The sequence below is a fragment of the Mustela putorius genome, unplaced genomic scaffold, assembly GCF_011764305.1.
Source record: "Mustela putorius furo isolate JIRA1106 unplaced genomic scaffold, ASM1176430v1.1 tig00003836_pilon_pilon_pilon, whole genome shotgun sequence".
NCBI classification, from domain to species: Eukaryota; Metazoa; Chordata; class Mammalia; order Carnivora; family Mustelidae; genus Mustela; species Mustela putorius.
Window position 1 is genome coordinate 39112412 of NW_025421989.1, and position 26612 is coordinate 39139023.

The 26612-nt window shown below is 36.6% G+C and overlaps 1 protein-coding gene across 13 annotated transcripts in view; it reads left to right on the top strand.

The window, feature by feature from the left end:
- The window catches only part of KDM6A (lysine demethylase 6A), a 203804-nt gene that overhangs the window by 41224 nt on the left and 135968 nt on the right, over positions 1-26612 (top strand). For all 13 annotated transcript variants that reach the window (XR_006609506.1, XM_045089484.1, XM_045089481.1 and 10 more), the window contains exon 3: positions 25321-25429. Coding sequence is in view for 12 of the 13 variants with exons in the window: in XM_045089484.1 (XP_044945419.1) it covers positions 25321-25429 (109 nt within the window). In the remaining variant the exon portion in view is untranslated. The remainder of the gene's footprint in view (positions 1-25320; positions 25430-26612) is intronic.

A 26612-nucleotide genomic window follows, 5' to 3' on the forward strand; every position in this document is an offset into this window, starting at 1 on the left:
GATGAACCAAATAATAGTAACCAGTTCTAGCCCTGCTCAGTATTTCCCTTGGATGCTGAGAGTGGTTGAAGGAGGAAATAGATGCTTATCAAACTTCACTATCTCCCAGGAATGTCAGTTTTACTTAGAATTTTTGGGGCTAGGCAATTAGTTTTTATTCCCATAAGCTATTTTAATATAATCTAAAATTTATATGAGTTTTAAAGTTAAGATGTGAGACTTTAGGAGTAACTTATGTAATATTTATATTTCTAAGATCTCTAAGTTTCTGAGCTATTAAGTGTACTTTAGGAGAAAAATGTGAGGATACAGGTGCTTATGGAATTTAACAGTGGTCACTGTGCACTGAAACACAGTAAAACAGCATTTTTATTATTTTTATTTTTTTAAGATGTCATTTATTTATTTGATGGAGAGCATTCACAAGTAGGCAGAGAGGCAAGGTTGGGGGGGGGGGATCAGGCTCCCTGCTGAGCCGAGAGCTTGATAAGGGGTTCAATCCAGGACCCTGAGATCAGGACCTGAGCTGAAGGCAGAGGCTTAACCCACTGAGCCACCCAAACAGCATTTTTTAAGATTTTTTTTTTACCATTATTCATCATAATGGATTTTACATTGCAGTTAAGCATCTATGCACAGTGATACAATAAAATAAAAATTTTATAAAATGTTTATTCTTAACAACTTAAGGTCTTTTCTGATACTTCATTAAAAAAAAAATCTGGTCTTAATCTACTTAATTGATGCCCATTAGGTTGTGGCTTGCAGTCTGAAATTGCTTAACATGGTACTTGTTATCTTATTTGAAGTCATCCTGAGGTGCTGTAGAGTTCAGCCTGGTCTTGTTCAGCTAGTAGTTACCTATGTCACCTCAGGCAGTGTACTTAGGTCTCTCAGTGACTCACATTCCTCAAACAAGGGGTAACTAAAAGCTGTACTGTCTCATAGGGTGGTTGTGAAGTTTAAATGAGAGAATGTAGGTGACACAGGCATATACAGGTGTCAGTGGTGATGTGCTGTTGCAAATTCCAAAGAGGAAGGATTTAAAACTAGGAGTACACTCCCTTGCCCCATCTCCTTTCAAAGAAAAAAAAAATCCCACAGACATTTTTATTTAAACATAGTAAGATGGTTTTAAAAAATTCTTATTGAGAGAGAAGAACAAGTACTTTGGGGGCGCCTGGGTGGCTCAGTGGGTTAAGCTGCTGCCTTCGGCTCAGGTCATGATCTCAGGGTCCTGGGATCGAGTCTCACATCGGGCTCTCTGCTCAGCGGGGAGCCTGCTTCCTCCTCTCTCTCTGCCTGCCTCTCTGCCTACTTGTGATCTCTCTGCCAAATAAATAAATAAAATCTTAAGGGGGGGGGGGAAGAACAAGTACTTTGAGTATTTAATTATTGAGAAGAGCATTTTGAGGCCTATTGAATTTCCTTTATCTGTGTTCCTCCTTTCTTAGTTTCCTCTTTTTTGTCCTCTGAGTCTAAAGAAGAAAATGTAGCATGCCTACAGACTACCACCCAGATAGCTATTGACATTTAAAAATGGTGTGTGCATGTGTGTAGACAATTCAAATAGCAAGGAAAGCGATAATATAAAGCAAACCAAAAGCTTTCCCCCATCTCTTTACGGTTACCAGTTTCTGTTTATCTTTTCCTAGTGCATGCTTGTCTTATATTTGCTTTTTCAAAAATGTATGCAGTGTTCAATAACTTGCCTTTTAAAATGGCCCCAGAGGTCTTGCCAGTTTCAGAAATATATTACTCTTTCTTTCTTTTCAACCATTCTAGAATGTTTAACTTTTGAGGAAGTACTGGAACTTAACTTAATCAGTTCCCGGTTGTTGGATTGTTCTGTTGTTGGGTGTTTGCTTCCAGTTTTTTCTTAAATCTTTTTGTTTAGTTTTGTTTTGGTTTGGAAAACACCAAACCATTAGAAAAGTTGAAAGGATAGTGCAGTGAATATCTGTAATTTCCTTCACCTAGATTTCACCATTTGTTAACATTTGGACACATTTTTGTTTCTCTTCCCATTTTACTAAGTCGCTTGGAAGTTACCTGAATAGTCCAGCATGGATTTCCTAAGAACAAGTATGTTGTCCAAAATATCCACAGTATAGTTCTCAGTTGGGGAATGTTAACGTTGATAATACTATTATCTGATATATAGTCTATATTAAAATTTTCTCATTTTCCCCATGGTGTCCCATAGTTGTTGTTTTTTAAATCTGGAATCTAGTTAGGGATCACATTTTGTATTATGTGTCTTATCACTTTAATCTTTACAGTTCCCAAGCCTTTCAAAAATCTTATTTATTTATTTATTTAATAGATTATTTATTTGACAAAGATCACAAGTAGGCAGAGAGGCAGGCGGGGGTGGGGGGGGGAAGCAGGCTCCCCGCTGAGAAGAGAGCGGATGTAGGGCTTCCTCTGAGGACCATGAGATCATGACCTGAGCCAAAGGCAGAGGCTTAGCCCACTGAGCCACCCAGGCGCACCCCCCCCCCCCCGCAAGTCTTATTTTTAAAAGTCTGTTTCTTTGCCTGTCTCACAAATTTTTGTTGAAAATTGTACATTTTCAATAGCATATTATAGCAACTCTGGATTCTGACCCCTGCAGCCTCCTAGATTACTGTGGTTGCTGTTTGTTTATTTGTTTAGTGTCTTGCCTTGATTAATTCCGTAGTCTCTTTTCTCTGTTGTGTGTTACCCCTGATGTCTCTGCTCAGTTGTTTATTCCTTTAATTCTTGGCTTTAGAAGTTACCCCTGGGTCAGTAATAGTTTAATGATAGCCAGTGACAAATAAGAGGTTGTATTTAAACACCTTGATCCAGTAAAGCATCCTTTGCTGAAATGTCTGTGTATGTTTTGGGAACACATTCAGAGTTCAGATTTAAAGTTCAAACCCTCTGCTTGAGCAAAGGTATGAGTAGACAGCTAGAGATCTCTCTTGTCTCTCCTGAGTGTGTTTACAGTTTTCCAGACTCCCAGGAGCATGTGGAAGCTTTTCAAGGTCTCCTAAGGTTGTCTCATTCCTTAGGTCACCCAGTAAAATTTCTGGCTGATTTTGATTGCCCCTACCAATATCTCAGCGTCAGTTTCAGGCAACTTTGATGTTGGTCTTCCTCAGTTGCTCAGTTGCACAGGTGCACATGCGTGCGCACATGAATATTATGCAACCTTAGAAAGGAAATCTTGTTACTTGCTACAATGTGGGTGAACCTTTAGGACCCTTAGGCTAAATGAAGCTGGTCACAAAAGGACAAATACTGTGTGATTCCACTCATGTGAAGTATCTGAACTAGTCAAAACAACAGAAACAAAGTAGAAAGATGGTTCCCAGGGGTGGGTATGGGAGTGGATGGGAGGAAGGGAGTGGTAAGTGTTTAATGGGTATAGAATTTCATTTGGTATACAAATATACTTAACACTCCTGAACTGTGTATTTAAAAATGGTTAAGATTGTAAATTGAATGTTAAACATGTTTTTTTTTCTACCACTTTAAAATGTCAAAAAGGGGTGCCTGGGTGGCTCAGTGGGTTAAGCCTCTGCCTTCGGCTCAGGTCATGATCCCAGGGTCCTGGGATCGAACCCGAATCGGGCTCTCTGCTCAGCAGGGAGCCTGCTACCCCCCCCCTCTCTGTGATCTCTGTCTGTCAAATAAATAAACAAAATCTTAAAAAAAAATTCAAAATATTAAAAAAAAAAAGACAGCATGCAAATGTCTACAAAAATCCTACTAAAATTGACTTAATTTGGTGTTCTTTTAGGTGGGGGGGATGTCTTAAAAAAATTTTTTTTCTCAGTGACTTAATGTCACCTGATTTTCTCTTATTAGCTACCAAACTCCTAAAGCTAGCATTGGGTTGATGAAAAGGAGTCCAAACACAGAAGATGGAGATAGTCATTAGTCTTCTCTTGAATCAGAATCCACTTGATAGGTCTGTTCTTTTTCCAGGTATGAGAATTTCAGTCTCAACAAATACCCAATAGGCTGTATAAAACAGAATAGAGAACAGCTACCTTTTTGTATTAAGACAGCCATTTATTTATCCAGTGTTATTGTTTTGCTTTAGTACCTCAGAGCCAGGATATGGATGCCTGCCTCCATCTGCTGATTTGTCTCAAACTGAGAAGGTTGCCTGTATATTCTGATGATAGCTTTTAGGTCATTGCTGTTTTAAGTTAGACTAGTGGTCCTTCTTGCTCTAGGTAGCCTTTTGCTGTTGCTACTTGTGTCCTGATGACATTTAGGTACATGACTGCCTCCTTAAATTTTACTTGTATCTTATTTGACCTTTAGCAACATTCATCACAGTAGACTGTTCATTCTTGCATTTCTAAAGCTTATTTCTTCTTTTAGTTTCTTTGACATGCCAAGGTTTCCTGATTTTTATTTTAACTGGACTTTTTTTTTTTAATCCTACGTATTTCTTTTAGTCCCATAAACCCTCCCCATGTTTAATTGTATTTTTTAAGACCTTTATTTACATGTCTTACCTATATATTGTTTTTCTTTCTTCCCCTTCCCTCTTTCCTTTTCTTTCCCCCTTTCTTTCTCTTTTTTGTTCCTTTCCCCTTTGGGTTCTTTTCCTTTCCTTTTCTATTTTCTGTTTCCTTTAGAAAACACATGGGGCACCTGGGTGGCTCAGTCAGTCAAGCGTCTGCCTTCGGCTCAGGTCATGATCTCAGTGTCCTGGGATTGAGCCCCACATTGGGCTCCCTGCTCATGGGGGAGTCTGCTCCTCCCTCTCTCTCCCTGCTGTTACCCCTGCTGTGTGCTCTCTCTCTCAAATAAGTAAAAAAAAGATAAATTAAGAAATCAGGTACACAGTTAAACAAAAGAAAACCAAGTGGTTCTTCAAGAAGTATAGTGGAAAAGAGCAATCCTCCACTGTCCCTCCTTTGGTATTTACCTCCATCTTTCTAAATAATATTGTCAATCCATCACCCTTTCCTCCATTTACATTCTGTTGAGTTTCTAAGTAGGGAGGATAAAGTTGTGTTGTTATAATAATCTTCGTTTACCTTTACTTTGTCCCTCCAGTATAATAGCCTTGGGTTAAATTAATAAGCAAATTTTACCTTATAAGCCAAGAAGTATATTACAATATAATTTATTTAAAAAAGTTTTCCTAATAACTTTTTATCATTTTAAGTTTTAATGACTTCTGTTGTTTGTCATAGGTTTCTATCACTGATGCTTACCAAATAGCTGTAAATTGTTTCTGAATACTTTTTCCTGTTTTTCCAAGTACATTGTAGACTCTATCGGTCTGGATAATTTACTCATAAATCTTTCCTGGTGCCCTCTTCTCTCCTGTGGTTTTTGGCTTTCCATCATCTTTGGGAGAGGCTCATCTTCACCTTTGTGTTGGAGCTATGTTTCTTGGATGCCTTGTTTCTCTTTGTTCTTCTACTTCTTGATAGTTTGGTATAGAATTTTATCTTGGAAATAATATTTCTACCATTTTGAAGTCAGTTTCTTTGCCTTCTAGCTTTCTGTGTTTGGTTGAGCCATTTTGTGTGTAATTAGATTTGTTTTTTGTTTGTTTGTTTTAAACTTTCCGCTCTTTTACAACTTTTCAGGATTGTATCTATACCTGCTATTCTGAAAAATCATGTTAATGGCCTTGGTCTCCCTGAAAAGTTAAAGTCCCTCAGGTCTGGGAAATGCATGTTGGTTCAAGCATTTCATTATTTGATGGTATCTTCATAGAAAAAATCAGTTTCTTCCCATTCTTACATATTTCAACTAATATGGAGCCTAAGCCAGTTATGAGAAATCTGGTAATTTAGAATGACAACTCTAGCATGTGACCTGGGAATAGATACATGAATGAGAATTAGTCTTAGCCAGAGAGAGAAGTGATCAGAGGCTTGTATGTAGGGCAGAGAGGGAGGAGTGGTGACTTGGAGCATCTGATCTTGTATATAATAGAATTCTAGAACAAAGTAGGTCCTGTATAGATAAGTTAGAAAAAAGAATTGTTTTGCCATAGTAGACCTTGTAAACAAATATTGAGGAAAAAAATGTTCATGATACTTCTTAAAGATGATAAGGCAGACTTTATTCAAGGGGGACTGTTGCAGAAGGTATAAAGACCACTGCAGTGGTCATGATTTCGGAGAGAGAGATTGAATTCAACCCTGAATATAGTGCGGACAAAATTTATAGCCAAGGAGCAGGGAGGGGATCAGTTGCCAAAGTCAGGCTAAAGTGACCAGATATCACCTGTGGGGTGGCAGGATGGGGGATTCTGGCTAAAGGAGTTTAGCAGGATTCTTCCTAATAGTGGACAATGCAGAGAGAGAAGCACAGAAATCTAAATGTTGAGGCCTAGTTGAAAATGAGCTCAGAGGAGCCTGAGTTGAGTTTGCTCAAGGAGAGAATCTTTGTCGTGATGCATTGAGCTAAGAAAAAGTGGTATGTCTAAACTGTTAGGGAGAAGTAGAGATTTGGTAAGGATGGTTGGTGATGCTGTATCATGCAAGGCCTTGCATTTTCTATTATTCCTATATAAGCAGCTAGTTTTCTTTTTTCTCTTCCATTATAATACATGTAATACTTGGCCTTTTCTGGGACTGTGTCCCATCCTGGAAAGCCATGTCTTTCATTTAATAAAATATCATGGCATTCAAGAGGGTGATGTTATGTACTTACTGAATATCATACATGTACATCCTGTTCTAATTGATTTATAGTTCAGCATTTATAACGTCTTCATAAAGAATCCCTCAGTTCGTTTTAGAAAGCAAAATACACACACCTCTAGTAAAGCTCAGGGAGGGAGCAAAGGGGAACATAAATATAAAACAGCAGAAATGAGAAAGGGATGCAGACTTAATTAAAAACTATAAGATGTACAGCCAAACAGTAATTAACTTTAAAATCTTAGTGAAACAGGTAAGTGAAACAGGTAGTTTGTGACAAAGATGCGAATTATGAACTGTGATTCAGAAAGTTCACAGTGGTGGTAGATAAAAAGTTTTCCAAAATTCCAATTTTTGCTTGAAATCTAAAATTGTGAGATCAACTCATTTAATCCTTGCAGTTATCCTTTGAGGTAGTTGCTGTAAAATATCCCTCTTTTACAGAGCACGGAGAGATTAAGTGACTTGCCCAAGGCCATACAATGCAAAGCTACAATTCGAAACCTACCTCGCCAAAGTTCCAGAGCCTACACTTTTATCCACTGCACTTAGCTGTGATGGCATTAAAAAGAGTAAACTATTCGGATACTTTGACATTATAAATACCATTAGTAGCTGTAGTGCCCACCAGGGTGCCTTAGGCTCAAAAGCCATTCAGATGAGTAAGACCTGATTAAGTCACACTTGATGTCGGATTGACATGGAAGGATATTGGACAGGAAGTGGCATGCCAGCAGAGCAGTGACAGGCATTCCTCTTCCATGAGAATCCTTGCAGTTTTGTCTAGAGGTTAGTTTTCAGTTCATGAGGTGACAGTTGAGGTGTGAGAGAATGAGACTCATAGGTGGGTGCAGAGCTACTCTTTTGTATTTGTTTCCTGTGGTTGCTGTGAGAAATTACCACAAACTGGGTGGTTTAGAAAAACAGAAATTTATTCTCACAGTTCTGGAGGCCAGAAACCTGAAGTCAAGGTTGGTATGACAGTAGGGCAGTACTGTGTGTGGAAGCACTAGTGAAGAATCAGTTCCTTGCTTCTTTGGCATTTTCTGCTGGTAGTTCTTCACATCTCTGTCTCTCTGTTGGTCTCCCTGAGAACCTTTACTCCTCTTATAAAAGGATGCAAGTGATTGCATTTAGGGCCCACCTAGGTAATCCATGATAAGTACCTCCTTTCAGGATCCTTAAATTAATCAAGTATTTTGCTATATAAGGCCATCTTTTGTTCGTCCTACCACTTCTGCTTCAAACACACATACCTACCCCAAATAGGAACCAATATCTTTTGTAATTTTTAAGGGCACACTCTCTCTCGCAGTCTCCACAGGGACATGCTCAGTTAAAAAAGCCCCTATAGGGTGCCTGGGTGGCTCAGTGGGTTAAGCCGCTGCCTTCGGCTCGGGTCATGATCTCAGGGTCCTGGGATCGAGTCCCGCATCGGGCTCTCTGCTCAGCAGGGAGCCTGCTTCCTTCTCTCTCTCTCTCTCTGCCTGCCTCTCAGTGTACTTGTAATTTCTCTCTGTCAAATGAATAAATAAAATCTTTAAAAAAAAAAAAAGCCCCTATATTCAGGGAATTTCAAAGCTGTAGCATCCTACCAGCTATTCATAGTTGATTTTGCAGTTCTCTCACTTTAGATTTATTTCATCGGTAGGACTTTTACTGTGATTGGTGGTGTAGGTAACACAACCAACATTCTACCTTTATCAGGTTTTAGCAGTAAAGGAACTAGTTAACCCAAGATCTGATTTGTCTGTAAAAAAGAATGGGTTTTGTTGATCTACTCACAGTAACTATTACTTAGGCTATGTCATGAATTACTGTATATTGTTGATTTATAACCTTTCATGACTTAATGATACTGTTTTAGGCTTTGGGAGTACTGAGTGATGGTGATGGTATACTGAATTCTTTTTCTTTCTAAGGATGAGGGTGTGTCATTGTAAGATTTGTTTCAGGTTTTGCAGATAAGAAAAAGATGCTATAACCTTTGAATAGTAGGCAAAAGATGTTTTTAAGGATTGTAGAAACATGTAGTAACATGGTTTAGGGCAGTTAGGCAAGCATGAAAAAGGAGCAGGAGAGCACTACCAGTTACTCCAGTGTCAAGAAACATATTACAGTATCAAAAAATTAAATTTGTTAATTTTTTTTGGTTGTTAGCTACTATCAATCATACCGGAAAAGCCTTTAAATTCTGGGAAGCTGTCAAGTCACAGTGGTGGTCGATTTAAGTTTTCCCAAATTCTGATTTGTGCTTGAAATCTCAAGTTTGATCGTCGGCAAGAGATTACTATTACTTGCTTCTCTTGAAATGGCAGACTCATTTCATTTGTTTTCAAGAAGATATCTTCCAGATACCTAAGTCAGAGTAAGCATAGTTTGTTAGTCATTGTTCTGTGAAAAGAGGCCAGTTCAATTTATAACTTAAAACAATCTCACATGTACTTTCCCACAATAATGGCCACCGTAATTTAGTATGGAGCAGAAATGCTTGCTTGCTTGCTTGCTTTATTTATTTATTTATTTAAAAGATTTTATTTATTAGAGAGAGAGCATGAGAGTTCAGTATGGAGCAGAAATGCTTGCTTTATTTATTTATTTTAAAGATTTTATTTATCAGAGAGAGAAAGAGAGCAGGAGAGTTCAGTATGGAGCAGAAATGCTTTATTTATTTATTTATTTATAAAGGTTTTTATTTATCAGAGAGAGAGAGAGAAAGAGAAATTACGAGAGCATGAACAGGATCAGAGGGAGAGGGAGAAGCAAACTCCCCGCTGAGCACTGAGCCTGATGCTGACTAGAGTCCAGGACGCTGGGATCAGGACTTCGGCTGAAGGCAGAGGCTTAACCATGCTTAAGGGACTGAGCCACCCAGGTGCCCCTGGAGCAGAAATGCTTTACCTGTAGTTCGGATTTTGCCATACACATTATTCAGACTGTGTACTCAGGGGTTGACATTTAGTAAAAGGACTTTTACTGTTTCATCAAGGATATTCTTAAGTTGAAACTGGCATTAACAACAAGAAAAAACTATACTTGTTTGGTGGTGAAGAATATGATAATTTCTGGTTCAGTTTGATGCCTCTGGCTTAACTCCTGCTAAATTGCCAGCAGTTTCACTAACCGTTAATTTTATATCATCAGGATAAATGTCAGCAGAGTCAAAAAGAGAAATAACATCTTAGTATTACAATGAAAATAACTTTGACTCAGCAGACCTCCTGAAAGGATGTAGGAGACTCCCAGTTGTCCATGAACCACACTTTGAAAACAGCTGCTTTGGGGGAATTTCAACATTTTTCTTCTTAAGATTTATTTATATTATTTTTAGAGAGTAAGCACTAGGGTGAGTTGGGGGAGGGGGAGAGTGAGAGGGAGAAAAAAATCCTCATGCCAACTCCCCAGAGTGTGGAGACTTCGCTCAATGCAGAGCCCGATGCAGGGCTCCTTCCGAGGACCCTGAGATCTTATGAGCCAAAATCAGGAGTCAGCTGCCTAATCTACCAAGCCACCCAGGTGCCCCCAAAGCATGTATTCTTGACTTACTAAAGTCTGATTGGTACATCCTCCCTTTTCTTGGGCAATGTAAGATTCTTGGAACCTCTACCCTCCTCCCCTCCTTTATTCTATCATTGTTGTATGTATTCTCTATATGTTTTAAATATGAAATATTACTGTTAAGGTTGTCACCTACATGTTTAAGATTTTATTTCCTTCTCATTTCTTCCTGCATCCCTTACCTTCCTTTTGAAACAATTTTCTTTTCTGTATGTGTGGCGGCTTTATTTATAGATCTGAATATGTCTTTATTTTATAATCTTCTGAAGTATGTTTTGAGGTTTATGTGTTGTTTTGCAAGTGGGCTTTCAATTTTTCCACCACCATTTGTTGAAAAGACAGTCCTTTTTCTGTTGAATTGCCTTTTCACCTTGTCAAAAACCAGTTGCCTGTATTGGTGTGGTTCTGCCTGTTGATTCTCTATTTTGTTCCATTGATCTATGTTTCTCTTTTCTCCAGTATCACACTGTCTTGATTAGAGTAGCTTACTCTATTGTCTTGGAATTGGGTAATATGACTTTATTCTTTACCAGAATTATTTTGTATATTCTAGTTCCTTTCCTTTGCACATAACTTTTAGATCACTTTGTCTCTATGTACAAAGGAGCTTGCTGGGATTTTGAGTGGGATTGCATTGAATCTCTATCAATTAGGGAGAATTGATGTATTAGTAATGTTTCCTATTTTGTGAACGTGGTATCTTTCTATGATTATTTTGGTGTTCTTCGGTTTCTTTAATCAGTGTTTTGTTGTTTCTACACACAGATCACACACATATTTTGTTAGATTTATACCTAAGTACTTCGTTTTTTGGGTGTACTATTATTGTAAGTGGTATTTTTTTAAGTTTCAGATTCTAGTTATTCACTGCTGGTATATAGGAATATGTTGACATTGAATCTTGAGCTTGAATATTACACTTACCAGTTCTAGTAATTTCTGAATTTAATCTTTTTTTTTTTAAAGGTTTTATTTATTTATTCATGAGAGACAGACAGAGAAAGGCAGGGAGAAAGAGACTGAGCAGGGAGCCAGATATGGGACTTAATCCCACCCCGGGACCCTGGGATCATGACCTGACCTGAAGGCAGATGCTTAATGACTGAGCCACCCAGGCACCCTAATTTCCTAATTTTAACTTTAACTTGTCACAGTCTGCCTTAAAATTATATTATACTATGTCATGGGAAGTATGGACCTTAACAAGAATGTACTTCCATCGTTCCCATTTTAGTCTTTTGGATAATTGCCATACATTTTACTTCTACATAAGTTATAAACCCTGCAACATTGTTACTGTTGCTTCTAAATCTTTTTTTTTTTTTTTGAGAGCGAGAGCGAGAGAGAGAAATAGCACGGGCCACGTGTGCATTAAGTGAGCATGGGGAGGGGCAGAGGGAGAGTGAATCAATCCTAAACTGGCCCCATGCCCAGCGCAGATCACAGCAGGGAGCTTGATCTCACAACCTTGAGATCATGATGACTGGACCCAAAATTGAGTTGTATGCTTAGCCGACTGAGCCACCCAGGTGCCCCTTTAAATAGCTATTTTACTTTTAAATAGCTTCTCTTAAAAAATAAGCTTTAAGGTAAAATTTACATATATTTAATTTCACTTATTTTCCGTGTTGGATGAATTTTGACATATGTATACACTATGTGGTCCTTTGATACTGGCTTCTTTTATTCAGCATAATACCTTCAAGATTCATCCATGCTATATCAGTAGTTTATTCTCTTATTTTGATAAATAGAATTCCATTATATAGATGTATCATAGTTTGTTTACCCATTTACCCGTTGAAGGATATTTGACTTGTTTCTAGTTTTCATTGAAACTATGAATAAAGATGCTATATAAACAGGTTTTGGTATATATGTGTAGGTTTTGGTATGAACATCAGTTTTCACTTTAGGGTAAAATACTTAGGAGTGAGATTGCTGGGTCATGTATGCTTAACTTTATACTTAATTGTCAAATTGTGTTTTAAAGTGACTGTACCATTTTGCATTCTCACTGGTGGTGTGTAAGAGTTTCCAGTTGTTCTGCACCCTCATTAACCCTTGGAATTGTCCCATTTTAAAAATTTCATGAACCTTGAGGGCATTATGCTAATGAATTAAGTTGAAAAGTGGAAAGACAAGTACTGTATGATCTCACTATAACTTTATGTGGAATTGAAAGAAGTAGAACTCAGAAGCAGAGAGTAGACTGGTGTTTGTCAGGGGAAATGTTGATCAAAAGGTACAAACTTTCACTTGTAAATGGGTAAATTTGGGGGAATCTAATGTAGAGCATGGTGATTTTTAGTTAACAATACTGTATTTTATTCTTGAGCTGCTTAGTCAGTAGATCTTAAATATTCTCTTCACACGTTGTGTAACTCTTTGAAGTATTGGATGAATTTGCTAACCTTATTGTGGCAATCATCTCACAATATATACATATATCAGATCATCACATCACAAACCATAAAGTTAACACAATGTTTATATGTCAGTTTATCTCAATAAAGTTAGAATTTTTTTAGCCATTCAAATAGGTATGTGGTGATATCTCTGGTTTTAATTGATTTCTGTAGTTTTATAATGGGTCTTATAATTGAGTCATAGTCCTTCAACTTCATTCTTTTCCAGAATTATTCTGACTTTCCCACTTTGTTTTTACATTTAAATTTTATGACCATTTCATCTGTATCTACAGAAAAATCCTGCTGGAATTTTGATTGGAATTGCATTAAATCTGTAAATTAGTTTGGGGAGAGTTATTTTAATGCTGTTGAATCTTCTGATTGATGAATACAGTATCTCTCACAGTATCACGTATTTGGGTCATCTTTGAATTTTTTCATTAGTGTTTTGTAGTTTTCAGCATATGGATTCTGCTACATGTACTTTGATAGGAGTTACACCTATGTAGTTCTTATTTTTGGAGCTATTATAAATGGTATTTTAAAATTTCGTTTCTAATTATATATTGTTAGGGTGTAGAAATGCAATTTTATTTTCTGTATATTGATCTTATATCTGTGACCTTGTTAAACTTGCTTATTAGTGAGATATTTTTGGATCAGTTGTGCTTTAAGGAGCCATTAAAGAAAAAAAATAAGAAAAATGTCTTCTATAATTGCCTATGCAGTTACCATTTCCAGTAGTCTTGTTTTGTGTTCTGCATCAGTATTTCATCTGGTATAACTTACCTTAAATTTAAAAAAAAAATTTTTTTTCTTAGACTGTAGGTCTGCTAATGTTGAATTCTTTGAGTTTTGCATATCTGGAAAAGTGTACTTTTCACCTTTTTTTTTTTGAAGGATGGTTTTGCTGATTATAGAATTGTAAGTTGACAAATTTATTTTCCATAACTGTAACGATATTGTTCCACTTTATTCTACTTACATTAGTTCAGGCAAGAAAATTTCCTATGCCTGTGTGCAGCCTAAACGTCTTTCTAGGCAGTAGGCTTGAGGTAATTTTAGGGCTTACAGCCTTTGTTTTCCCTTTCTCAAAGATTACTGTCATGCATTCTCAGATATCCAACGTCTGAAAACATTTGTTTCACACATTTTCTCTTGTTTTTTAGTTACTTCATTCGGAATAAATTTGGTCCATTTTTACTGCATCTTGCCTGCAAGCAGAAGTCCAAAGATCTAAGAATTTTAAACCTCGAAAATCCTTATAGCATGAAAGATTGAAATGTTAATTTGTATGTCATTGTAGTAATTCAAATGTGTGTCTTGTGTAGAGAAACTAGATTTAAGGTTTCTCCTGAGACTGATGCGTTCATACTTTATTTCACTGATTTCAAATAGAAATTTAGATATGAGCTTTCTAGAGACTTAAACTAAGTTGAAATGGTATTTGGATGGTCAGTTTTCATATTTTATGTGAAAATATTTTAAATGAGTATTTAATGTTCAGGTCGTTTGATTTTAAATACAGATTTTTGGTACAGTATGCTCTCAGAACTGGTTTTTCAGATGAACTTTTTCAAATTAATGGAACAGATTGCAAAAAGAGCCACTAATTATAGGATATGCTGAATTGCTTGATACTTTATTACTTTTATTCTTTCAATCCCTGAGTGGAAAAATTTATAGTTATGATAGGCTAGAGCAGGGTTACCTTTTAGTGGTTTAATAGAAATGAACCGTTGTGAAATATCTAAGGAGTGGGTAATGCACCTGTTCCTTGATCTTTATAGTCAGCAAATAATATGATTGTGTTTTGCTTTAATGCTCATTCTTAACAGTTTGTAGATCACAGTGGCAGACCAAATTTTTCCTAGTAATTTTTTTTGAATGTTACTGATTCTTAGGAGTTCTGTATATTCTGAATGTGAATGCTTTCTCACTATATGTGTTGAAAAGTGTATTTTCCCAATTTATAACTTGCCTTTCTAGTAGTGTTGTGTGTGTATTTTATAAACTAAAGTCCCAAACATTGATGTCGTTGAATTAACCTTTAGCCTTTTTCTCATGACATGCTTTTTTTTTTTGGTCTATTTTTATTTTTATTTTATTATTTATTTATTTTTATTTTGGTCTATTTTTAAAGCATTCCTAACCTATGCTGGTATCAAAGACATTTTGCTGTTTTCTTCTTAAATGTTTAGATAAATTTGCTTTTATACATTTAGGTCTTCAATCCATCTGGCATAGGTTTTTGTATGTGTAGATATAGAAGTCTAAAGTCATTTTTGGTTTAGTCCAACCTTTTTTAGTTTTTATCAGAGTAGTTGTGTCCAGGCTGCTTGAAGCCTTAACCCTTTTTCTTTTATGGCATACATGGAAAAATAGTTTGTACTAATGACCAGGAGAAACTACTGAAGGCACTTAAGATTGATGATGGTACATAAACAGTGGCTCTGGCTGATTGGTTGTGGCTGCCCTCGCCCCCTGGCTGATTTTTGCCTGGCAGCCCCAGAGGCTGAAGCTACCTCTCTTTCAGCAGCCCTGTTACACATTCCCAGTACATGTGTTAGAGAATGTTGGATGTAGAATATGAATCTCAGGGGCACCTGGGTGGCTCAGTCATTAAGCCCCTGCCTCCTCCTGCTCGGGTCATAATCCCAGGATCCTGGGTTCAGGCCCTGCGTTGGGCTCCCTGCTCAGTGGGAAGCCTGCTTCTCCCTCTCCTGCTCCCCCTGTTTGTGTTCCGTCTCTCGATGTCTTTCTCTCTGTCAAATAAATAAAATCTTTAAAAAAATAAAAGAATATGAATCTCAGAAATGGAGTTATATGTATGTTTTTTAGTTTGATAAGGGAGGGAGGGAATTCCAGATCCTAAATCCTGCTGGGCCGGTCTAAAAATTACACAGGAAAGAAACATAATTAGTTCGGTTCTTTCTTGACAACAGAAGAAAATTTTGGTGCATGTTTATTGGGTCAGGGAGCTGGGGATTTTCTAATTCTGAACTTAATGTATATACTGTGAAGGAAGTGGTGGTTGGTTTTGAGAAAATAGGGAACCGTTTACATCAAAAACATGGTGAAGAATTTATAGGCAGATGGAAACTGGGAAGAGATATTCTGCAATAACATTATATGTAAAAGTCTTTTTCATAGAAATAACATCTGACAAATCATTTAGGAGAAACTGTTCATAATCCAGTAGAGAAATGTGTGCAGTCTAGGAACAGGTTGATAGTTCATGAAAGAAATAATAAATTTAGCTAGTAAATATTTGGAAAAAAGTAATCAACTGAAAATGAGCACTTTTGGAAGATGACATTGGTTCAGCTTGCTGGTGGGATTATTAAGGCTTAAATTGTGCTTTCTCTTTGTGAGGAATTTATCCTAAAGAAATATAAATTTGCCATATTGTATTCATTGGGTAATAAGAACTTGGTTAACAACCGGTTACTCTTCAGTAGATACAAATTGCGGTTCAGCTGTTCAGTAAAATGTAGGAGTTGTTAATTTTGATGCAAATCTGTATGTTTTGACACAGTAAGCAGGTAATATATTGAATGAAAGAAATAGTACAAATCTTTGTATGCAATTTTATATAAACTATTTGTATGCATGCATAGAGGAAAATTTGGAAGGGTGTATTCAGACAGATTAAAAAGTTTTGTTTTTTTTAAAGCACTATCTTTGGGGGAGGGGCCTTTACTGTGTTGCAGTTTCTCTAGTTTTAGGGTTGTTCATTTATTTAGTTGTTAAATCTGAGTGCCTACTACATATTAGAAACTGTGGAATGCAAAGCAGGTGATTTTCAGTGGAGTTTGTGCTGATAAATGTAATGTCTCCTCTTTCCTTACCCCAGTGGAGTGCTTGGTCATTTCATTCTTTGTGGATTTATGATTATTTGACAAGTGCATATGCAACAAATGAATGCATACTTTATTACCAAAGATGTTAACTTGAACTGTGTATATTATAGCAAGTATCCAGGTTATAGCTGGTATAATAGATAAAGTTTTTGTTTTTACACCTTTATGTAGATTTGGCCTACTTATTTTTTTTTTTTTAAAGATTTTATTTATTTATTTGACAGAGAGAAATCACAAGTAGACAGAGGCAGGCAGAGAGAGAGAGGGAAGCAGGCTCCCTGCGGAACAGAGAGCCCGATGCGGGACTCGATCCCAGGACCCTGAGATCATGACCTGAGCTGAAGGCAGCGGCTTAACCCACTGAGCCACCCAGGCGCCCCTGGCCTACTTATTTTTGTTGTAGCTGGCTTTCTTCCTGTTTGTATTTTTTTTTTTTTTAATCTGAATTAAATGTATATAGCTGAAATGACAGGGAGAGTGATTGCATGTAAGGTTGTCTCTTTATTCCTCTAGATAAATAATAGATCCCGTGGAGTAGCAAGCAAATGAGGCAAAATATAAGCTGTAATACCTAGTGCTCTATATGGGAAATCATGGGATTACTCTGGGGTTTATTCATGCTGAAATTCTATCTTATACTTTACTTACCTCCAGATTTTAGAAGTAAATCATTTTAAAGATTATTCAAGACTTAATACACATGCTTGATTTGAATGAGGCTTTATAAATAACTTCACTGTACCCCGTCTGCATGGTGTTCTATTTGGTATGATACAGAAAAAATTACTTGTAAAATAACAAGTGTTTTGACACAACAGCTTTTTAAAAATTTAATATTGGCCCTCGGGGTGGGTATCTGTGTGTCCATGTGTGAACGTAGAAATCATTAGTTCATTTGGCTGCTTGCATAAACAATAAAGGTTTTAGAGTTAATAGTAATCAAGCAACTTGTTGACAGTTCAGGTAGTATGGCCTAGTTTGCTTTATTGCAGCTGTGTATGGCCTTTCTTTGCCAAATACACTAAAGAGAGCAATAAGAACACGAGGTGAACTAAGGAGATATAATGTAGAAGATACAAAAAGCAGGGTAAAACTGTATAACATTTTCCATATGTTTTCCACATGTTGTCTGAACTGGTATATTATCCTTTATATATATGAACAGTAGTGCTCTTCTGCTACACGTGGCTTTTGAATATGGGAACTTGGTTTCTGTTTGTTTGGGTTGTACTTGTGTTTATTTTAATGTTGCTTTTTATATGATTTAAAATGAAGCAAGGTAAGAAAATTTGGTAAAGTACTGTGAGGCTCAATCTTTCTGTAGGATGTGCGGGACCAGGAAGTGGTGATTTTAATGCTGGTCTGGTTGGTGTGGAGGGAGCTAGTTTGTGGGAGTATAAGAGGGACAGTTGATTATGGGGTATCCTATATTGGAAATGAGTTTTGGGTCCCTAGGCATGGCTTGAGTTGAACAGCTAAATGCTTTAGAGGCTCTGGAACCCCAGGTAGTGTTTGAAACCAGCCTCTCCTAATTAGTGACTGTGACTTTGGATGCAGTATTTGTTTTCTCTATGGCTCAGTTTTTCTTTCTGTCTGTGAAGTAGGGTGTCTCTATTTCACCCTACTCTATTTCTCTATTTCATAGAGAAATTGTGAGGAGTAAATGAATATATGTAGAGTGCTTAGAATCATGCCTGGTACATATCAAAGACTCATATTAGCTATCAACACTTTACTTACTGAATTACCCAGTTTTGATTTCAGTAAGTATAATTCAGTAAGAATATTTTACAATAGCAAAGTATTTTTAAAAGTTTATTTGAAAAGAATGGTATGTAGAGTGCCATGATAGTATCTTGCATGATGCTTACTTACTCATTAGTATCCAGCATATCCACTGAATGAAGAATAATAGGTCCAGAGAGGCTGAGAAATCCAGGAGCAAGACTGAAATGCTTAAATTTTGTTATACTGACTTTACTGTGATGCAAAACATGTTGGAAATTGGAGAGAGGGAGATAGGGTAAGTAACAGATGCATGAGTTCTTGTATCTTCTCTAAAATGTTAATATGGGTGACAGTTAACTAGATTTCTTTTTCCTTTTTTCTTCATCCTTTTAAAAAACCTTTTATTTATTTATGAGAGAGAGAGAGAGCGAGAGAGAGCATGAGCGAGAGGGTGTACGAGTGGGGTGGGGGTAGAGACAGAAGGAGAAGGAGACTCCCTGCTGAGCACAGAGCCCAATCAGAATCTGATCCCAGAACCCTGGGATCATGACCTGAACTGAAGGCAGACACTTAACCAACTGAGCCACCTAGGTGCTCCACGCCCACGGCCCCCACCCCGCCATTGCCCTTTTTAAAGTAGGCCTCTTGCCCAATATGGACCTCCAGTATGGAACTTGAACTCACAATCCTGAGATGAAGACCTGAGCTGAGATCAAGAGTTGGACACTTGCTTAACCATACATCCCTCCTTCATCCTTTTTCTGTGTGTTAATGATTATTTCATTAGGTGACTGGAATATTATTGCTCTTGTTTTTGTTTTAAATAAGGAAAGATGGCTGCATACTCCTTTATTTGTTTAAATAATTCTTAGGGACAGTTCCAGGCTGCTCTAGAACTCCACTGTTCTAAGAACTTAGGTTTTCTGTTTTCCTATGTTCCATCATCCACTTTGGCTTCTGACATTTAGGTGCTTCCAGCTAGGGGAAGTAGGAGTTGAAACAGTGTGTACTCTTTGTTTGCCATTGGCCAGAACTTAATCATCAGGCTACACTACACTTACAAGGGTGGCAGAGGATCCCAGTATTTATTCTGTAAAAACATGTCTAATTAAGCTTAGGGGTTCTGTTAACAGAGAAAGAGAGGAGAAAGGATATCAGGGTAATCTAGAATCTGAAGCAAGTTGCAAAACAATGTTTATATAAATATGTAAATATTAATACCAAGGTAGGGAAAATATATCTGCTTGCATCTGCACAAAATGGTCTTGAATACAGTAGAAAATTAAAAAAAAATTTTTTGCTTCTGGGTGGCTGGGGTTAGGATTAGGGGACAGACTTTTTACTTTATACCTTTTAGAATTGGTGATGTATACATTTTAACTTTTCAAAAATAGTAAATATTAAGTATGGAGGTCTGATATATATAAGTTCAGGTATAAATATGTCATTAAGAACCAATAAGCCTTGGGGCGCCTGGGTGGCTCAGTGGGTTAAAGCTTCTGCCTTTGGCTCAGGTCATGATCCCAGGGGTGCTGGGATCCAGCCCTGCATTGGGCTCTCTGCTCAGCAGGGAGTCAGCTTCCTCCTCTCTCTCTGCCTGCTTGTGATCTTTCTCTGTGTGTCAAATAAATAAACAAAATCTTAAAAAAAAAAAAAAAAAGAACCAATAAGCCTTAAGATTATAATATTTGTGTGTAACACTTCCCTCATTAAAAAAATGTGGTGAGTGCTGGCTTTGGCAGCACATATACTAAAAATGTGGTGGCTTGAAATTTCAAAAAATGATTTAGACTTAGGTAGTTTGAAAAGCAACCAGGCAAAGGCATTGGGAGTGTCAGGAAAGGGCAAGAATTGTCATTATTTATGAGGCATATTTCTGGGAAAGATAATCAGCTTTAACAATGCAAAACATTTTTAGGGTTTGAGGGAAGCAGGTCAAGATACCGAATTTCTTTAGAAATTTATTGTCGAAATTCAAAGTGAATAAACTAATCTTGAAATTAAGTCAGGAGAGATACACTCATATGTATGTGTGTTTGTGTGTGGATATGTATTATATATAATATTAGACATTGTATGCTTACATTGTGGAAGCCCAAGAAATCTTGAAAAAAACCTGCAGCTCAGAATTAGATCCAAAGTAACAAGTCTCTTTTCTAACTCCCACTAAGATAGCTTAATAATTTATGCTTTAATTCTTTGTACAGATATAAGCCAGAGATGGCCCATTTAATTTTTGGCATATTTAAGTTTTCCTCTTTTCTGATTGAACAGAGTTAAACTTCCTTGTAAGTTACACCCATTCATTGGTCTGATGCCTGGAGCTACGCAAAGTGCAAATAATCTTATTTCTGAAGAGACAACTTCTTAAATTTTTGAGTAAAGCTTTAGCATCCCTGATGATTCTCCCCAGTTAAACTTAGTTAAAATATTTTTCATACAGTTTTTCCACCATTCATCAAAATTGTAGCCCTCTGTAAGTTACCACCTGTTAAAATGTGGCACTCAGAACCGGTGATAATGTTAGAGATCTGGTCAGAGTAGACCTTGGCAAGCTGATGATTGGTGTTGATTTGTATAATATGCTTTTATTAATTTGGGTCATGAATGCTTTTTTAGTAGCCATATTTCACGGATGACATGTTGACCTGTAGTCTGCTTAAATCCCTTACAATCCTCTTTTGTAAGTCAACTGGCTGCTGAACCATCTCGTGTATCTGTGGCTGGCTTTTAAGAATTAAGGGCAGGACTTGCATGCTTGTCTTTATTATAGTCAACCTAAAAGTTTTTCATTTAAAATCATTGGGTATTTAAATCTACATTAATTTTCAAAATAAATAAATAAATACAAATAAATAAATAAATAAGTTGATTTTCTTGACTTTAGCTAATCTCCTAAATTGGAAGAAAAATCATTTATTTAAAAGTTCCCTGTATTTAACAATTCTAAAATATTAACAAGTGTCCTGTTTCAGGTAGGCCCTGACCAGTTCATCATACAAGACTATAATGTTTAAGCCTTTTTTTTTTTTTAAGATTTTATTTATTTATTTGACAGACAGAGATCACAAGCAGGCAGAGAGGCAGGCAGAGAGAGAGGAGGAGGAAGCAGGCTCTCCGCGGAGCAGAGAGCCCGCATGCGGGGCTCGATCCCAGGACCCTGAGATCATGACCTGAGCTGAAGGCAGAGGCTTTAACCCACTGAACCACCCAGGCACCCCTGTTTAAGCCTTTTTAATGTTAACATTAAAAAAGCACATGTTGGGACTCCTGGGTGGCTCAGTTGGTTAAGCAGCTGCCTTCGGCTCAGGTCATGATCCCAGCGTCCTGGGATCCAGTCCCACATCGGGATCCTTGCTCCGCAGGGAGCCTGCTTCACCCTCTGACTCTTCCTTCCACTCTGTCTGCCTGTGCTTGCTCTCGCTTGCTCTCTCTCTGACAAATAAATTAAAAAAAAAAAAAAAAAAAAGCACATGTTACACGTCTGTGTTCATAAGCTCTACGCTTCATCTGTCAAGGTTTAGAAATAGAGGGTAATGACAATATCACTGTTCTGAGGTAACTGATTTTTCAGATAATAAAGATAAAGCAGATACTGAGCATAAATTATATTAAACATTGTGGAAAATGGTACTGTAATGGGAGGAAGACATTGAAGTTCTCTACCTAGCTGGGAGGATCTTAGTTTACTCTCCTTTGATTCTGGTATTTAACGATTAACTTTATTTTCATTCTCATTGTTTTTTCCAGTAGGTGGTAGGGATTATGGGTGTATATATCACTAACTATAAACAGCCATAGGATGTAACAGTGATTTTTGTGAAAGGCATTGTTCATCCCCAGGGCAGGATACTTCATTATTTTTATAGGCTTTTCATTTATAAACAGAACTTTTGCTTTCCTGATATGTGGCATAGGGATCAAATATTCAATTATTTTTAAACTTTAAAAAATATCTAGCTCTACTCTGCCCATTAATGTGTGTCTGTTTAAATAGAAATAAAAATTAAAATGAAATAATTTAAAAATGGACTTGCTGACTTCTGCTATCCATGTTTTAAGTGCTCAGTAGTCATAAGTGTCTAGTAGTTAGCTTATTGGGCAACACAGATGATAGAACATTTTTATCATTGTAAAAAGTGCTCTATTGAATGATGCTGATATAAATACAAATGATTTAAATGCAAATTTCTGACTATCCTCACATTGAAGGTAGGGTGAATCCTAGAGGAAATCATAATAATTCTTTAAATGACTTTTATAAGAATAGAAATGTTATAGGTTAATTATGAAAAATCTAGAAATATAGGGAAGTAAAAATAACAAAATAAAGTTTCTGCGTGACTTTCTATTAACATTTGTTTTATATTCTAGTTCTTTTTCTTCCTCCCCATGTGTGTACACGTGGGGATGATTTTACTTGTGCACATTTCAAGTAAAAAGAGCAAGAATATAAAAGTAACCATTTTAACAGTAAATATTTTTGCTTTATAGACGTTTCCTAAACTTTGTTCTAAATCTAAACTATCTTCTATGTTTGTAGTTAGCCTTTTGACTAAAAATGTTACTATAAAAATACTGTTTCATTCTGGATTATTGTACGAGTTAAGAGTATAGGAAATTATCTCCGGTTATTTATTTTCCTTTAAATGCTCTTTAAAAAGTTGTATTAGCCTGTATCTAATATCAGCATTTACCTCAAACCCTTCAAATAAATTCATGAAATTTCACTATGAAATGGTTACACAAGGCACATGGAAACTTCATTCTGACTTTTTACTCATCTCCATCCCATTTGATGTTTGGCTCTATCAGCATCATCTTTGACCACCAAGATTAGCTCATAGCTGCATGTTGGCTTTGTTGGAAATTTTATGAATTTGTTAATGAAGCTTGAGAGTATAGGTAGACGAATTTAAAATCTGCCCATTCTGGTTTTTACCTTATGTTAATGCTTTGTGATAATCAGAGTTATGTATAGTATTCATTTTGGATGTGTTCCTTTGTTTTATGGGAAGTGAGTGATCATGGTAGTGGAGTTAAGGTATGATGGTAAGACGGAAGTATAGGTGTTGCCATCTTTTTGCTTAAATCATTACATTTCTTCATGTTTATATCTTGAATCCTTTTTCACTATGAAACCATATTTGCTTATAAATTTAATGCTCATCAGCAATAAGAAATTACCAGGGAGGAGTAGGAAAGGTTTCTAAATAACTAAGAGTTTAAGAAAAAAAATAACTATTTTAATTGAGTGTTTAATTTACAGTGCCATTAGCTTTAAAGTCATTCATTTTATGTAAAATTAAGAATTGTAATAGTGTAGCCCAGTAATTTTGTGAATTTCTCTGGTATTAAAAAGTACTGAAATATATTGTATTTTTGTGCACTTAACCATCTGCCGGATAGGATTATATATGACGTAAATAGGATCTTGAAATTTCATGCCTCCAAATTATAGTAATTTCTGACACTTCAGTGTAGTATTCAGACTCTTTTAATTATAGGGAAGCAGAATGAATAGTTTCTCATGGTTGTGATTTGGTACATATGCACATGTAGATAGCTAAGAGTGGAGTAGGAACTGAAGACAGCCCTTTGTAAAATGTCAGGCTTTAAGGACAGTAAAGTCATCCCAGAATTTGCCTTGTTTAGGATGGCTTCTCCAAACTTGATGAGTATGTATATATGTATGTGCTTTGCATAGGTAAATTTTAGGATATACATTTTGAAACTGTCCATCAGAGGCCCTATATTTTACAAGAGAGTAAAAATCAGAACATTTTAAGTGGGTACTTTGTATCAAATGCTCTTGAAGTGATGGTGAAAGGGATTATTTAGTAACAGAAACTATTCTAGTTCCTTTCTTTGTGGATACCAAATCTGGGAATGTACCCAGATATTTGAGAAATCCTATACATTTCTTTCTTTAGTGACTCCAGGACGCATTCTAATACATAAGAACATTGTAGAGTAAATTGTTAGCAGGTAACTTTTGACAAAACTATTTGGGAAGCTTGAAATAATCCTGAAAGAGTGCTTTTTACTTAGCGAAGGAGAAAGTAAAGAAGCAATTATTAAGTACCTATGGAATGCTAAGCAGTGTGATAAATGCTTAGAGAAGTATTCTGAATTGAATCCTTTTGTCTGCCCTCTGAGTGTTATTAAAGTGGGAGAGGCAGAGAGGATAAGTTCCCCAGGATCTCCTGTAGCCAATGAGAACTGGAATTTGTTAAGACTCCAGAAGTCTGTTCTTTCCATTGTTCATTTTCTCTTGCAGTCTCTGGGATTACAAAAAAAAAAGAATAATATGCTTAAAATAGTGTGTTATTTTTTTATTCAGGGAAGAAATAGTGAGAGTGAGTACATTTACATGTATTCGAGTAAGGGTGAGATGAAGACTAGAGTTAGAGTGGGCTTAAAGCACATCAGAGATGACGCTTGAAAGGCAGTTTATGGGGGCGCCTGGGTGGCTCAGTGGGTTAAGCCGCTGCCTTCGGCTCAGGTCGTGATCTCAGGGTCCTGGGATTGAGTTCCGCGTCGGGCTCTCTGCTCAGCGGGGAGCCTGCTTCCTTCTCTCTCTGTGCCTGCCTCTCTGATTACTTGTGATCTCTCTCTGTCAAATAAATAAATAAAATATTAAAAAAAAAGAAAGGCAGTTTATGGTAATTTAAACTGATAGAGGTTATGACAAAAAGTTGTTCAGTATAAATGGTAGCTATTATTCTTACTCTGGAGATTATCTGAATTTTTACGTAATTGAATAAAGTTCTTTCAGTGTGCGGGAAAGGTGGATATTAATCTGTTTATATCAACAAGTACCACCATAATAGTTTAGATGTGCAGCTTATGAATAAAGTTATCAAAGTGCTCTGTATTTGGCAAATATTTCTGTTTTAGATAGGAAAAGCATTTATGCCATGACTTAGTGGCTCTTCAAATAAATACTTAGGTATCTAAAGAACACTGCATTGACTGTGTCTGAGGTTGAAATGAAATATATTGATTTCTTGGGTGACTGAATAGAGAATATACGCATTACCTCAGGAAGGGAATACATTTTAGGGTTTTACCTTTTTCTTAAATGTTTGTATTTTTTATTTCTAGGCTGTTCGCTGCTACGAATCTCTAATCTTAAAAGCTGAAGGAAAAGTGGAGTCTGATTTCTTTTGTCAATTAGGTCACTTCAACCTCTTATTGGAAGATTATCCAAAAGGTAATTTTTTCCCTTATTCACTACTATTTGATTTATATATATTTAAAATAATTATAGTTGTTTGTACTCTACCGAAGATATTACCGTTTTTATTTCTAAGAAATTGTAAGCTTGTGAACATCCTAAACAATGGGGAAGAAAAATAGGGTAGATAGAAATGTGAAAAATTCATGTAACTCTATGTAAATTATCAATAAGTTGACCAGTTTAACTGATAACCATCACCTACCTGTGCACTACCACTTTGTTCTACCTTGTGAAAAATTCCTGCCCTTTAAAAGCCATTTAAAAGCTCTACCATAGTAGAGCTCAGGTCATGATCCCAGGGTCCTGGCATCCAGCCCCACATTGGGCTCCCTGCTCAGCAAGGAGTCTGCTTCTCCCTCTGTCTCACCCCCTTGCTTCTGCTTGCTTGCTCTCTTAAAACGTAAGATTTTTAAAGAAAAAAGAAAAAAAAGGTGTTACTTTGAAGAAGTAACAACGACTCAATATTTCCCCTCTTTATCCGGACTGTAAAACTTCCATTGTAGCTAGAAAATAATTTGAATGAAAATCTGGTCTGTAGTCATTGTAATGATAAGCAGCGCAGAGAGATGAGCATATAATGAGCTTGAGCATTGGAGAAAACAGGTTTTTTATTTACTTGGAATTTTTTTCCTGTAAGAAATGAGTTAAATAATTCAAGACAGTCCCCTAAGATGTGTCCCTTTTGTAGTACCATGCTGCTGATGCAGACTACTATTCATTTAGGAAGAGAAAGCACCCCCAAATACCACCCACTCTTCTAATATCAAAGGCAAAACCTATAGCAAAGAAAAATTGTATCCTTATAAACAAGAACATTTTAACCTTCTGATGATAGTGAACATCTGAATGTGGACCAGATGAACATAGTATACTTGTTTTCCACAACTTTATTTAGTGGGCAGAACAGCCGGCATGTTTCAGGGCTGGACTGAAGGATTGTTGCTGTTTAATGTTGATATTTTATAATGCCACTTTCATATTAGGTCAAATGAGCACTTTTCCTAGTGAAAATTCAGTTTTTGTTTGAGACAGGTGTAATATATGTGGGGTTTGAAGTTAGGCTTATTTCTCAGCTCATCTCCATTGTTTACAGTGGCATTATCGTTAGCATAATGTATATATAACCTCAGAGCTTCAGTCTTCTAATCTGAAAAGC